Below are 15,669 nucleotides of genomic sequence, written 5' to 3' on the forward strand. Positions count from 1 at the left end.
AGAATCACCTTATTACTAGAGGCTGAATCATTCAACCTTTACTGTAGCTGTGCTCTCTGTTTTCTAGTCATCCATCACGTTTTCTTTTCATGCCAGTTAGTTAGTTGTTGCTATTTTACGAATACAGACAAACTGGCTTTGGCCAATTGAAAGATGTATTCATCTTTCCAACGGTGAAATATCCCTTTAACTTTGCTTTCATTTCCACTGACCTGCTTGGCTGAAATTCTCACCTCACTGACACTGACAGGGACCAGCGAAGACTCCCAGTGGGCTGGATGCCCACTTTCTGTCTGTGTCGAGGTGCGGAAGACTGCAAGGTATACGTGGCATTTCCTGATAGAGATAGATCTGATACTGGGGGCCTTATTTTAACGGTCTAAGTGCACGGCGGTGAACGCCTGGAGCAGCAGCGTTTAGGGCGTGTACGGATCCACTTTTGCTAGTTTAACCGCAGAAAAAGTTCTCTGTGCGCCGGGCGCACGGTTGAAAAGGGTTGTACTTAGTGTCTTCATTAAGTCAAAAGCTGCTTTTTACATTATTTGTTGGGTCCTTTCCCTTTTATCATAGTGACAGTGGATAGACATGAAAGGAGGAGAGAGATGGGGGGATGGCACGCAGCAAAGGGACGCAGGTCAGACTCAAACCCGGGCCGCTGCAGGACTCGGCCAACGCTCTACTGGGGGGGCTACCTCCCACTCTCTTTAACGGCGCGTTGTTATCATGATGGAAGATTTGTTAAGCAGGAAGGAGAGATGCACAAGTCTAGACATGCTTTACTAATGCGCTGTTAAAATGACAATGAAATGCTGCGTTATTGACTTTAGTGGGTTTTGTTGGTCAATGGCGCAATCACTTCTCACTGCCTCAATATAGCAATAGCACGCCCTGAATGCACCTGAACACACCTCCCTGTAAGACCAGCACACCCAGAATGCACCTGAAAACACCTCCCTGTAAGACCAGCACACCCAGAGTGCACCTGAACTCACCTCCCTGTAAGACCAGCTCACCCAGAAGGCACCTGAACACACCTCCCTGTAAGACCAGCGCGCCCAGAATGCACCTGAACACACCTCTCTACAAGACCAGCTCACCCAGAATGCACCTAAACACACCTCCTTGTAAGAACAGCACACCCAGAATGCACCTGAACACACCTCCTTGTAAGAACAGCACACCCAGAATGCACCTGAACACACCTCCCTGTAAGACCAGCATGCCCAGAAGGCACCTGAACCCACCTCCCTGTAAGATCATCAAGCCTATCCCCTCCTATATGTCTGATTGTATGTATATGTCTGACTGTGTCCATCCTTCAGCCTGCAGGGATTCATTTTTCCTGCCCGGTGGCAGCAGTCAGTCACTCAGCATGTTTGGACTGTAGCACCGTTTTAAAACCGCTGCATGCGTCCTCTTAAGTTTACCTGCCTCTCCTCCTTCTTTTTGTGGTTCATTTGAGGAATAAGCTATGTTTTCCCTACCATAATAAGGGAATAGGCGCAGCAGCACCCAAGCCGTTTAGGGCTTTTGTCGGTTCTAATGATTGCAGTTGGTCCCCCAGCGGACTGCTTTAGCAAGTTTTGTCTTTAAGCCTCTTTTTTGGGGGCTTTTATGGCTTTTATTTACAGTATAACTTGAAGACGGGTTGGATTTGAACCTGCGACCGCTGCCAAGGACTCAGCCTACATGGGGCACACACTCTACTGGATCGCCCCTGACTTTAAGCTTTTAGGAGTTCTATTTATTATCTGCTTAAGCTTATCCAATGTTTTAGACACAAATATCCAAAATGATGTGAAATTTAATTTATTTTAAATTGAAAATGTAACATTTTCTTTCCCTAAAACCCACACAAATACTGTACATGCATCTAAGTCTTCCACAAAACTAGGGAAAACACTGTGTCTTGCCCTTTTCCTCTCGGTGCAAATGTTTCCATCTTTTATAATTAGGCTGTCACAGTTGATTTGTTTCAGAACAGGAAATTACAGTATGTTCATCAGTTCTGCTTGATTTCAACCCACATGTATTTCTCCCAGCTTGTATTCTACTTGAGTAACATCAGGGACTGCAGATTAGAGTCTTTTAAATTCGTTTTCTGGGAAAGAAAAGTAACAGGATGTGACCTCAGCCATAACTGTAAAGGTCTTGGAAAGTTGACTTTATGAAGTAAATGAAAACGGTGGTCTGCAATGCTTTGATGACTCTGGAGTAATATACACATCAGTGGAGCTCAGGAAAAATGACCTAATCACTTTTCAACATGATGCTGTCTGGCGGGATACTCGGGTGTTAATCTGTTTATTAAGGAAAGGGTGCTTGCTCTTTTCCAGCTTTTATTCCCCTCTTTCCCATCTGCAGACATACTCGTTCAAACACAGCAACAGCTCACTAGACAGATTTTCTGCTGCTAGACTGACGAGACGTTCAGGTTTCATATACCCTTTTTCACGACAGACGACAGACAGAGGCCCTGGGATTGTGCATGCTGACTCACTGAAATCTCTTACTGGACACTGGATAGAATTGGATTTTTCTGACATTTTGTGTCAATGTTGTGAGTGCTTTTTTGATGTTGTTGAGATTTTGAAGATATTTGATATTTCTAATATTAAGATTTTTAGCGTTTATTTCAAAGGCCCATTTTTTGGGATAAAAAAACTGAAAAAGCGTTGGTTATTGGTGCGTTCACAAAATAACACAATTAGCTTTTTGATAAATACTCATCAGCAATGTGTTTTATAATGAGTAAATTGGCAAAGTTAAACAATAGAACAGCTACAATGGTCTGGTACGAGAGTAAACAAGGGCATCACTTTGGATTAGAGCTTGTAAAACCAGGACTTCTAAAACAATATTACAATATCCAAAAAAGACAATATCTAGTCTCATATCACAATATCGATTATAATATCATTATAGCAACATAGTAACCCAGAGAGCCTAAGAAGGATTTTGGATGCACATGCCAGATTCAGGCAGCGTGTTGAGTCAACACGCTCAGTCAGTCAACTGAGAGGCCATACAATGCGCCAGGCTTTAATTAGACAGGTAAACTCTCCAATAAAGCTGAAATGCATTCAGAAATCATTATAAATTGTTATTCAGGGCACCGAGGAAAAATAATCCTCGGCTGTGGCTTCTATGTGAGTGTTTCATTTGGAAGAAATATGCACTCTTCAGTCTTCCCTTGCACTTAACATATTGTTTTGTTTCCCCATCTGAGTTTGTTTACCTCATATTTTTGATGCCGTAATCAGCTTTGTGAGTTTACAGTAGGTTGACTAGTCACCACCTATTCATTAGACATCATGCAAACAATTACCTAGGAGCACATGTGAAAGACTGAATTGGTCATTGGCTTACGTAAGAATGAGCTTTTGCATTGACTGCCAGCTGGCCTCGATGTACACACTTCAGCTGATAAGTTCTTCTTCTTTAGTGTATGTAGAGCTATATACATCACACATATCCTGTAAAAAAAACAAAAACACACCTTCACTGTGTTCAGTCGATGTTTATTTGGACGTTTCTCTCCAGTGGAGGAGCACTGTTATATTTTGGATCCCAGCAACCCTAGCAGGCTGCAACAGGCTAAGCAGCTCAGTCTTGTACTAACACCATCAGCTGTGAACCAATCACAGACTCTGTACTTTTCCAGTTCTGTGGAATGTAATGGTCCAGAAACAGAGGCTGATGACTCTGAGACAGTGACTCATTTTCTGTCCAATCACTATCACCTAACATTAACAGAGAGGTGGAAATATGACAAAAGGCGATTCCAGCAAAAATACAAAACGGAGAGTATTTTGTGCATAAAGTTTGGGATTTAGCACAGTGTTTTCTTCAAAGTCTATCTTTTATATTTTTCTTTGTTGTAAGATACCCCAATGAGTTTCTTGATGAAATACTGACCCCAAATACTGATGTACAGGCGCTAAAATGGGGGAAAAAAGCGCATATTTGTCCATTAGGGTTAGTGGAAAGAATGTCAGTTTGTCCAGCATCCTGCAATAACAAAAAAGCTGGACATTGACTTTTGAGTGTCCATACAGTGTCTAGTCAGGAAAATACAAACGCTTGTAAGAGAGCTGTACCTGTGACGCCAGTTCAACCCCCCCAGGAGCATCCCAGTCAGGAAGCAGCATCACGGCAGACAGGGGAATAACAGGAAGAGGGTACCTGACTGACGCTCCAATGGAAACGGCCTTGTGTGAGCCGACCAATATAGCCAGGGTTCAAAGACTTAAGAGAAGGCCCCCAGTGGGGAGATGGATTGAGAAAACAACCCTCCTAAATCCCTCGCATGCGAAGAGTCTTCCCATGGCAAACCCCTCTAATTGTTGGTTTGCTCCGAGTGTTTTAAGAACCTAAACAGCCACTGCTTAATGAAATGCTGTGAGAACTGCAGTGCTTGGTTAGAGAGGCGATAATAAGCTTTGAAAGATCTCCGATTCCCAACGTGTTATTATGGCCGTGGAAGCGTGCTCTCTAAATCGCTCTTAACTGAAGCCAGCCACCAAACCGTGCAACTTGCAACAGCAGTATCGGGTGCAGAACATTTTTGGATTTAATCCTTTCTCTTTTTCGGCTCTTCTTTTTCTCACGTCGACTTGCTCATCCTTGTTAGCGTCACGCTCCCATTTCCCTTGGATTTGCCCCTTATCTAACCCCTCCCTTGAAGACTTGAATTAATTCCGAGCTTATGGTTAATGAGGGGTTAATGCCACGGTCAGGCATCAAGGGAAGGGCACTTGTGTTCAGCCTTCCAACAATGGCAGTGCCAGTGGGGTCTAATCCTTGAAGATAATTGCATCACTGCTGTCCATCCCTTTTGAATATAGTCTCCCTTAATCAAGGCTGACAGTGGGGGGCGGCGGGGCAGACATGGATTCAACAGGTCGCCTTGTTTTGAAGACAAATAAACCGGAGAGGAGGGGTTTGGGCATTGAAACTCCCCCATCACACCTCCCCCTCCATTCTCTTACTCCACAAACACACGGCCCCCAACCTCAGGGCCTTGAATTGTTTTTGGGAGCTAGCTAATTGCGGGGGATTTAGACATGGTTGATCTCGGATTAACCTGAATGACAAAAGAACAGAAGTAGTGGGCTGGGTGTTTGTGGTCAACGCAGCAGACTGTAACAGGACGTTTGGCTATAAATCAGACTTGCTCTTACATCACACGCCCACACAACACTGGACTCTCCCACGCAAGAGCTGCAAGTAATGATTATTTTCACATTCTGATGTATGTGCTGATTAAAGAAAAACAGCACATCCTGACATTTTAAAATCTGGAATTAGAGAATGGTTTGTTTAAAGGGGTGTTTCATTGATTGGGGATTACATCTCTGTAAAGTTGGTCGACGTCTGAGAGACAGATTTAAAAAAGAATCCTCACCGGCTGAGATATCTTGACTTTTAGTCCCAAGCTTTAAAATCACTTGTGGGTCTCTTTATTAGACCCGCCTTGCTCGGCAAATGTCTTTCAAACTCCACACCTTCAGTTTGTAACGCAAGTTGGACAACTATTGTTTTCATTATTGATTAAATGATGTTCTCAATGGTTTGTTTTAGCCAACCAGCCTTAGACTTCTCTTTATTAATCCTTATGGGATGACTCCCGCAAGGAAATAGACATTTCCAGCATCTGTTTTTAGCAAGAAGAATACAGTATAGAGAGAAAAAGAGGAAGACAATATAAAGATAACAGTAATAATTTAATAAAAATAATAGCAATAAAAATAATAACAAAAAAAATAAAATAAAAACCTGTGGCTATAAAAACAGTAAAAAAAAAATTCAAATCAAGCTTATGGTCTCAATTGCTAGTTTCGCTGTTCATTTTGTAAATTATGGTCCCATATATTTTAAAATGGAAAATAAAGCCGGGCATACTTAAGGGCCGTGGCTGCACGCCAACCTTTCCATCATGATGGAGACTAAGCAATGCTAACCATGGGACTGAGTACATTAAAATAGCCATTTCCTTGTTTTGGTGTGTTTTCTTAAACTTTGACTCTTGCACTGACTCGAGGTGTGTGCGGCATACGCACCACTGTGCGCCGTTCTCATGTCTCAGTTTCATTGATTATAGTGGAACTGTAGAGGGGGAACGTCCGCTTCACTTACATCACGCGTGCAATGTAGCCGGTCTGTAAGAAGTAATACCGCTAGTGGATAGAGCTGGGCGATGGAGAGAAAATCAGATATCACGATATTCATCTTAACACTTGGATTTTAGAAAACCTTCATGTTGTCCTTGAGTCAAATTGACCCGTTTTCCTATATCAATGTTCTTTTTAACTACCAAAAATAACATGATTGATTCCTCACAAGGCTCTTTGGCAACTACAAATCTCTACTTTCATTAATTTTGGTGCGTCTTATTCAAATTTATAGCATTTGAAAAACAAATTTAAGTGTTTTTTAAATAGTATTGAGTAAAAGTTGACATTCCAGTCTGTGATTATCCATCAAAATCCATTACTTTCATTTTAGTCTAAATAATTCCTAATTTCTTTTTTTCTACCTCAATCACCAGGTATAATTTCCTATGAATTTATTTCACATAAATTCAAAAAATAACTGTACAACTAAAGGTAATAAGTTAGTGTTAAGTAGTGTTGAAAACGACGAAAAAAGAGACAAACATTGAAAGTAGTGTCAAAAGTGTTGGAAAAAGGGGCAAAAACGTAAGAAAAGTTAAAACCATCAATAAAAAGCGTTGATTTTTAACAACACAAGGGTTAAATAATGATCAGTAATGTGGACATAATGCCTAAGTGGGATAAATAATAAAACAGTTAAAACAGCCTGGTAGGATCAGAAAAGTACATCCCTTTACTGTAAGGCAGCCTTTAAAACTAGTAAAAGGCAACACTTATGTCATATCTAGTCTCATATCACAATATTGATATAATGTCGATATATTGCCTAGCTTTACCTGTAGATTTCCCTTTGGAAAAGTCCTCCAAGGATTAATGGATGAATAAAATACATTTTTGGTCAATTGCCTAATCTTTTACTACTACACCACACCAAAGGCATTTCTTTTTCATCATGGAACATCAGGTATTTTATTGTTGTTGAAACTATGAAATCTAACCTTTTTTTTTTTTTTTTTTCTTTTTTCTTTCATCTGTTTTTTAATTTTAAAACTGATCCATACTGAGCAGAAGGTAAACGTGAGTGGGGTTATATAAATATGTACAGTATATTGTACTGTTCATGTGTTGGTTGTGTTCGGAGTGGAAAGTTTAGCACTTGATGCGAAAAAAAAGAAAAAAGTACTGATTTACATCTGGATCAACCGAAATATCACAACTGTATGTTAGAGGGGATAAACTCCGATTCTCAGGAGAGAAGAGCCCCGTTTCAGTGGGAGTTAACATGAGTCAGCCAGGATGTGTGTGAGCTTGTGGGAGTGTGATTGAGCAGGTAGGCGTGGTTGGCCGTGTTCACTGTGTCTGTTTATGTGCGCGTCCCAGTAGACGGCTTTAGTAAACAGAGCGAGCCTCTCAGGTCTGTCATGTTCCTTCGCCTCTCAGATTTACTCCATCCGCTGTTTTCACGCTGGAGATCGGTTTTATTTTGACACGTGCACACACACATCTGAGGGACTACAGAGCACGTTTGATCCGGGTTGGGACTAAAACTTTCACCACCTGCTGTCTATTTGAGATATTGATTGGTTCTCTTCTGAAATTCAAAGGAGTTGCCTTTCTGGGAAGTGGAGTTTTCTATGGTAGGTAAACGGAATGTAAAAATAAAACAATCTTGTATTCCAGTGTGACGGCACTTTTATTAAAGAATGTGTGAAGTGTTTAGAGTATGTTGCTGGAGAGACACTATGTCATGTCTTGTTGCACTTTCCACTCATTCTGTGTAAAAGCAGGGGATAATGAACTAAAGTAGGACTCTTTCATCATTTATTAATCTAAATTAATTGATTTGATTGTTGGTTCCACAAAATCTCAGAAAACCGTGAGAAACGGCAAGGCGACGTCATCAGACGCCGATTTCTGTTCAGCAGACAGAACACAAAGATATTGAATTGATTATGTTGTAAAACAAGGGGGGGGGGGGGGGATAGATTATGGAAGCAGTTAACGATTCATTTTCTGTTGATCGACTTCTTCTGTCTGTGTGAGGCTGTGAAGGTTGGCACATTCACATCTGTGCAGACCATATGTTTTTCTTCCCTTCTCTGCATATTTCATATCTACGTTCTATATGAACAGACCAGCTGGTACCCCCTGGCACCAACAGGAGCTCTCTCCTTTCACTATTCTTTATCCCAAATAGGAAGTGGTGTCCAAAATCATTTCTAATTCAACTTGGAAAACCCAGCCCCCCCCCTTTCACTTCCTCCTTTTTTGGTCTTGTTCATCACCCTCCAGTCTGTCTGTCTCTCTTCATCTTTTCCTGCCCTAAAGCTATGGACAGGAAGGCTGGTTGCATCACAGTCCGGGCAAAGTTGCCTGAGACAGCAATACGGACACTTGACTCCTCTGTTAGAGCAGAGAGAGACAAGCTGCTGGTGAGTGGTGCTTTTCTTCGTTAGTCGTATTGACCCCCAACTCTGAGTACTATTAGTATCAGCACTATGAGGATTTAGTGGGGTTTCTCATGTGTAGCGTAAGCACAAGGGTTTGGGTTAGGTAGAATTGTTATCTCAATGACGTGCCCCACTGTGCTAATGGGTCACGGAGTGGGTTATTAGGGTTAGATGTGAGGGTGTTTCTCCATGATGATGCTGTGACAGTGGCATGTGTCATGTAAATATTTGACTATGCTGCGGTGTGGGGGGGGGGGGGTATGTTTCTGCTAAAGTAGATGGAAAAACAATTGAAATCAAGGAGTACATTCCTGTTACCTGCGATAGCTGCCTGTTACCATTAATGCTTGGATAAAAAAGAAAAAATAAGCGATCATATCCAGTTGTCCAATAGGAAAATGAGTTGCTGAAGATGAGTAGGTAATATTTTTCGGGAGCGAACACTAGCTTGCATGTTGAAACATACCTTTCACTGAAATGCATGGTCTGCTTCACAAGAACATTAGCATTCCCTGCGAGCATGTCTGTTTGAGTTTGGGGTGCCTGTCTGTTCTGTCATTGGACGGTGTTTAATTTCACCTTGTTTCCATAGTACTCTGCTCTGTTTTTTTTTTTTTGTGTTTCTTTGTGTTTTTTTGGGAGTCAACATGACTGTAATTTGCATAGTCATCATATTTTGCATTTCATATTCATTCAAGAGGAAATGCAAGGGAAAAATTGCTTCTGCTGTGTTGCAGCATGAATATGAAAATAATGTCAGTGTGTTCATAACACAAAATAAGTCAATCTCTCATAAATGTCTGTCTTGTGTAATCTGGGAAAAACCGTCCCCATCCATCATGTGTCAGTGTGCAGAGGAGGACAATATGAAATGTAGTGTATGTAACAGTGTGTAGCCAACTGGTGTACAAGTACCAAGAAACAAGCAGAATGAGTCTGATATACTGAGATGGTATGTTTTTGTTGAGGGGGGGTAATTCCAACCATGCTTGTGATTTATCACATTTTGGATTTAGTTGGACTTGGACCTTTGCTGTTGGTAATGGTATTGTTGGACGTGCCAAGTTGATAACTGAGATCTGGGAAAGCCGTAATATAAAAACCTGATCATACAAACTTGTTTTGAACATAAAACAAAAGCAAAACATTACGTAAACATTTCACGCACGTGATGGTTTATTACCACCTTTACCGGTGCACTTACTTAATTGTATCCCCAAATAAATAGATTTAGGTCAACTGAGTAATGTTGGCCGTATTGCTTAGCAACTGTAACTTTCTCCACGTGGTTAATTGGTCCAATCAAGACGTGTTGGTATGTAAAGAGTTTGGAGGGCTTTGTTCCTTATGAAAGTAAAACCCCCGGATTCAATGGTGTGTTCACCGGCTCTAATGAAGCCTAAACGCTAGCATGCCCAGCTAGGTATCTTACTGCCTACAGTAGGAACCTTAGCATGATTTCCACAGCCAAGCATCCGGACAAGGTTATGCAAGAACGTAAGCATGAATTACATTTTTATTTACAAAACTCTACTGGCTTTATGGCTTCTACAGCAACAGTCTTCAGTTGGGATGCTTACTTTTTGCCTGCGACGTGTAGCCTTAGCCTCGCCCTTTTAGCATTACAGTATGTAGCCTTTAAGTATATATATTATACATACTTGATATTATGTTATATTAAGATTATATTCTGGGTATTTAGGCCTTTATTTGTGTAGGACAGCTCACATTTGAAAGAGGAAAGGGGGGGGCGAATGACAAGCATCAAAGGGCCCCAGATCGGAGTCAAGTCGTCAAATACAGATGTTTGGTCCGTGGCTCTCAGCGTCGGATACGATACAAAAATCACCCGTCAGCACCTGTATGGAACGCACCCGGTGGAGCAACAGCCAGACCGCGGCGCTGTCATAGTATGTCATGTCATGAGATGACGTAGTATTAAGAGCGATAACGCTAGCCAGTTGTATGAAAGACTGAAAATCTACATAAGGAGGAAGGTTTGAGTGGTGGATGGGTCAAACGCTACAGGACTTTTTCCCCAAGAGACCAGGATTCGTGTCTGTGTGAACTGTCCCGTTCTTGTGCTGCATGTCAGTCAAACGTACGTGCTGACCCGGTCAAAAGGTAACGCCAAGAGTCCCGCCCAAGCAATGGACTAGAGGAGAGAGCTAAGGAGAGTTTTTGCATCACTAACAAACACCTGACCTCGCGCAGGGAGTGAGCATGCACGCACGCACACACACACACACACACGCACGCACACAGCTCTCTCCTGGGAGGCTGAAAAACAACAAGTGCCTCTGTAAGAGTACATCAACATGTGTGAAGGCGGCAGGACTGTATGGTACCAGAACAAGGGAGTCGGTTAATAGGAAACAGGCGTGCAGTGAGGCAGGCAGTTTTGTTGCATAACAGCCGCAGTAAAAAAACCATGCCCTGGCTCTCCTCCTCTCGAGGACAGATGGCGGCAGAAGAAAGCGAGCACACGAGCGAGCGGCGGCGGCAGCTCGCTCTCCCGTGCCACTCCTCAACAGATGCACTGCTTATTTATTGGAAAGTAAATCATACTCGGGGCCAGGCCTGTCCAGCCTTCCCCCTTTGATCTGCTGCAGCCTCACCGGGCGCTGGTTTTAATCCCACCTACTGGGCCCCAGCTAATGGCAACCCTGCGTAATGTTTAGGAAAGCAGGCCCTCTCCAGCACTCACAGGGAGGCCCTTCGGGGCCGCGGCTCTGCTCCCAGGAGGAAAACCAAAGTTGGCTTTTAAGAAAAAGGTAGCCGAAAAAAAGCAACATGTAGCAGAGTTTGACCTTGTGTCCGTGTCCGTCAGCTCGGCTTGATGAGAAGCATGCTCGCTCTGCAGGCACTTAGCTCTTTGACAAGCAGTGCTGCTTAATGCTAGGGCTGCACGTTATGAGCAAAATATACAACAACGTTGTAGAATATAACGCTAACAATATAACTTGGGATCGAAATGAAATCACTCTTAACAGTCTTTTATTGAACAAACTGATCAATGAATTGAATATAAAAGACACCAAAGAAAGACGTGTTAAGGTGCAGCTTTCTGCTGACACAAGACATCTGTCAGCGTCTTTGGCAATATGTCTTAGCCGTTCACCATGTGTTTAGTGCGGCAGTTGATATATTGTGCAGCACTATGTAACGCGGGAGCAGATATTGTTTGTTGCAGTTAACAACTAATCAATGTCTTGACAGGACACTTGTATGCAAGAAGCTGAGTGGCCGGGAGGGAAAGCAACTGACAGCGTCTGATTGGTGGGTTGCCTGAGAAGCTGTGTTGTTATACAATATTGATTATAATCTGGGAAAACACATCTTCCCCTTCTTAAAGGCTTGTAGAGAAGAAAAAAAAACAGTGAAGTGATATCACTCTCTAAACTTATTTGGCTCTTCCAGCAGTTTATTAACATTTGAAGATCCTAGCTTATCTGATGTTAAGATGGACAACCTTTCCTCTTTATTTTGTATATTATAAATAAGTCTTTTTTTCTTTTTTAAAGTACCAATATTTTGAAACAATATCTTATTTTCTGGGATCTGAGGTGTTATGTTGTGTCTCTGGTGCTTCCACATACACAAAAAAAACCTATCCATGGTGTTTTGAGTGAGATCCGGTTTCTGGGTGTCCTCTGTCTTCAGTCTCCGGGTGAGCTGTTCAACATCTGCACGGCTTTCTACGTCACTAGCCAGGACAAACCAAAGTTCTTTCTCGAGGCTATTTTGCAGCGGCACCGTGGCTCCGTCCGTCGCTTAGCACCGCCCAAGACAATTGTGATTGGTTTAAAGAAATGCCAATAAACCGGAGCACGTGTTTCTCCCAGCCCAGGATGCTGTGTGGACTAGGCATACCCTCCTCCGCAGTGCTGTGGAGGAAGATCTGACAATGTGAGACTACAGTAAAATGAGCTTGGGAAATATTTAGCTTTATTTGTATTAGACAATTGTCTATGCACTCTGGTATGTACTGTGTTAATGTATGCACAGGTCAAAGATCAGCACGTTCCTATTAGCCATAGACTATGAACCACTGGCGATCTGTACTTGTGTCTTGAGTTTTGGGTTGTCTTTGATTAGTTTGATGTTATAGACTGGTATTACCATATTCTGTCTGGATGTTTGACTGACTTCACTGCACTTTGACTATTTGAACAAGACTGTGCATGACTCTGCCTCGTCTGGTTGCTATCCAATTATTTCTGTGCGTAGGTGTGTTCACTGGGAAGCATTTTTGATCAGTTTTTCTGTTAGAGAAAGCTAATAAAAACAAAAATAAGGCCATCCTTTTTTGTGTGTGCGGTCTCTATTGAACCATGGCGTGCTCTTTTTTACTGTTTAGTGACTTGGTCTGTAAAAGGTGCCACATCAAATCAACTTATTGGTTTTGAAAGAAAAAGATGGGGCGAGACTGGAGGTTGACTTGAAGCTACGTGTGCTAACTCCTCGTGACTGCTGAGGAGCTGCGTCAACGCTAACATAACTTACTGCTGAGGAGAATCTCCTCCAGTTGCCAAATCAGCGATGACTTTCGTGTTAGGACAGGACCTTTTAAAGCCGACTTTTCTGTAAGAGTGGGGTAATGGTAAGCATTAAAGTTGGCCCGGGTGATTAAACACAGCGTAGCTGCGTGTTACCGCAGTCTCAACAAAGACTGAGACCTCTCTGTGTCGGACTGTTTGTTGGCCCAAACAATTCGGTTTGAGTTTGACTTAACCAGTGCTCTCCATTGTCCCAAGGGTGATGCATTAATCGCACTGTTGTGTTCGGGTTTGCTTTAATTTCATGTTTTTATGGTGTGTGTGTGTGTGTGTGTGTGTGTGTGTGTGTGTGTGTGTGTGTGTGTGTGTGTGTGTGTGTGTGTATATTATGGAGCAAATCATGTGTGGGAACTCCTGTTTTTGCAATATATCAATAAAAGATAAGTTTTTTTTTTTTTATTCTTTTGAAGAACACTTTTTTTTAAGATGCAGTAGATTTGCGTGTTGTACATCAACAACCCCAACCTCCTAAATCCAGCCCCACCCCTCCACACACTCATGCTTACAGTCCGACACACCACGCACACACACACCAACAGATAAAGGCATTATTGAAAGCTGAAGATGGAGCATATTTCCATTCTTGGCCAGCTCTCCCTCTTAAAATTGATTCCATAATGGCTAACGTAAAACTGTGTGTTTAATGGGCTCTCCTCCAGCTGGTGTCTGTACTGGGCCTAGCTAGGTCCGTTGTAAGCTCTTTAACGGTGATGGGACGGTTAACCAGATGTACAGTTGCCAAACCAATCACTTAGTCCTCATCCTTACGGTCTTTTCTCTCTCCAATAAAAGCATAAAGCTCACCTTGTGAGCTTCTCCATGGTAACAATCCGGGAGAAATGGGGCTACACAAGGACAACACATGTGAGTGAAAAGACACTACCAACCGTGAGTGAACAGCAACTGTATGTTCTGGAGTTTAATAAAACAGAGTGGTTCCTCTTCTCTGCAGAACTAATCTAGCTGACTGCATTATGTCAGCATCAGGGGAATCCTATCAAATCACAACAGGTCTTCATCGAACTAGAGACAAAGTGTCAAAGTCACTAGGATACAGCTGTTATTTCAATGTGTGCTAACGCATTTAATCAGTATTCCATATTGTGTTCTGCTCGTCTCGTTTTTAGATTTTACCAAACTCACTAAAAACTAGGGAGGCCTGATTCAGAAAATGTCACAATTTGATATTGATTTTTAGGCTCAAGGTTTGATTCAAAAACAATTCACAGTATGTACATGTAGTTACTTTTCATAGTAGTAGTATACACGGCAACAAAAAAAGAAACTTAAAAAAAAATTAAAAAACATATGAATTGATTTTTGGAATTCTATCAGTTAATTTTGAACCAGTAGAACTTGAATCGATTCATAAATGTGTACCGATTTTGTTGTTGTTGTTACCCTACTAAAAACCCGCCAACAAACTGCAGTACGGATCAAAATGTAATCCTTGAATTTCAATAACCTACAGATGTTGAAAATTAAACCTCATAAGATTTGATAAGTGATTTTGATCAAATGCTATTGAACTCCAGCTCTATCAAGCTGTACACAACAGAACTTGGAAAGCCCGTTATCTCTCAAAAGATAAACCATGACACTTGGCTGTGAGAGAACCTGCTGCCTACGGTTCACATGTGGTGATGCATGCTATTACACAAGTGCTAGGTGTGCTCTGGCAGGACAAGCTGTTCCGGAGGAGGGCTGAGTGCGGTTTTAGGGGGGAATGCAGTACATTTGGAAACAGATAGGTGGTCTGATCCAGCAGAGTTTTGGAGATCACAAGATCACTACTGAGCAGATTCTTCGCCTGCTCTTCAAAGCAGCCATGTGGTCGATGAACACTGTATCTCATCTAATCAGATCTGTAATCTGGGTTTGAATGTATGTGCAGCCTTTGTCCTCAATGCGTCAGATGATTTCATACACCAAGACCGATTACCCACAGATTTTCCTGTTTCCAGCGAGGATGCGTCCAAACGTATTAAAAATTGTCCTTGGGAGACAAAGTTGTGACAGTGGGGAGGATGTCTCAGCCAAACTGAACTGCCAGGCTGTTGCTCCCAAAGCCACAAGTCCCATCCTTAGTTATAAATCATGTTTAAGACATTTGAATCTGAAGTTAATAATGATTCCCTGGTCTAATGTCTTTAGCATCAGCTGTGTGACGTTAGTCAGCGGCTGCAGTAAGTGCTTTAAAGTGTGTTGCCTTCATGTGTCACGTGCCGAGGTATAATAAAGGTTAAGGTAAGAATCCGGATTCACCAGTCACCGGACAACCCAGAGGGTTGCGTCCTTGGCAGTGGCCTGGGTTTGAATCTGGCCCATGGTCCTTTGCTGCATGTCGTCCCCACTCTCTCCATCTCCTCCCTGTCCTGTCTTCCAGCAGTCCTGTCAATTAAAAGGTCCTGAAAGTGCCTAAAAAAACGTTAGAAAAATAACACTTTTCTATTTCCGCAGAAGAACACCTTTGGTGTGTGTGTGTGTGTGTGTGTGTGTGTGTGTGTGTGTGTGTGTGTGTGTGTGTGTGTGTGTGTGTGTGTG

The 15,669-nt window shown here is 42.2% G+C and overlaps 1 protein-coding gene and 1 long non-coding RNA gene across 8 annotated transcripts in view; one reads left to right on the plus strand and one right to left on the minus strand.

Moving 5' to 3' along the window:
- plekhg5b (pleckstrin homology domain containing, family G (with RhoGef domain) member 5b) overlaps positions 1-15,669 on the plus strand; it is an 83,209-nt gene that overhangs the window by 27,961 nt on the left and 39,579 nt on the right. Inside the window, exon 1 of one of the 7 annotated variants that reach the window (XM_034877282.1) lies at positions 7,495-7,753. The exons of 4 other annotated variants lie outside the window; for them this stretch is intronic. In XM_034877282.1, the coding sequence (XP_034733173.1) occupies positions 7,751-7,753 (3 nt within the window). In that variant the 5' untranslated portion in view covers positions 7,495-7,750. Of the gene's footprint in view, positions 1-7,494; positions 7,754-8,479; positions 8,549-15,669 lie in introns of those variants that run through there. 2 more of the 7 variants (XM_034877281.1, XM_034877280.1) reach the window with 2 other exon arrangements.
- Positions 374-15,669, minus strand: part of LOC117947930 — a 17,578-nt gene continuing 2,282 nt past the window's right edge. The window contains exons 2-3 of the long non-coding RNA XR_004657360.1: positions 7,471-7,475; positions 374-526 (exon numbers count right to left, since the gene is read on the minus strand). This is a non-coding gene — a long non-coding RNA (uncharacterized LOC117947930). The remainder of the gene's footprint in view (positions 527-7,470; positions 7,476-15,669) is intronic.

This window comes from Etheostoma cragini, chromosome 7 (genome assembly GCF_013103735.1).
Source record: "Etheostoma cragini isolate CJK2018 chromosome 7, CSU_Ecrag_1.0, whole genome shotgun sequence".
Classification (NCBI taxonomy): Eukaryota; Metazoa; Chordata; class Actinopteri; order Perciformes; family Percidae; genus Etheostoma; species Etheostoma cragini.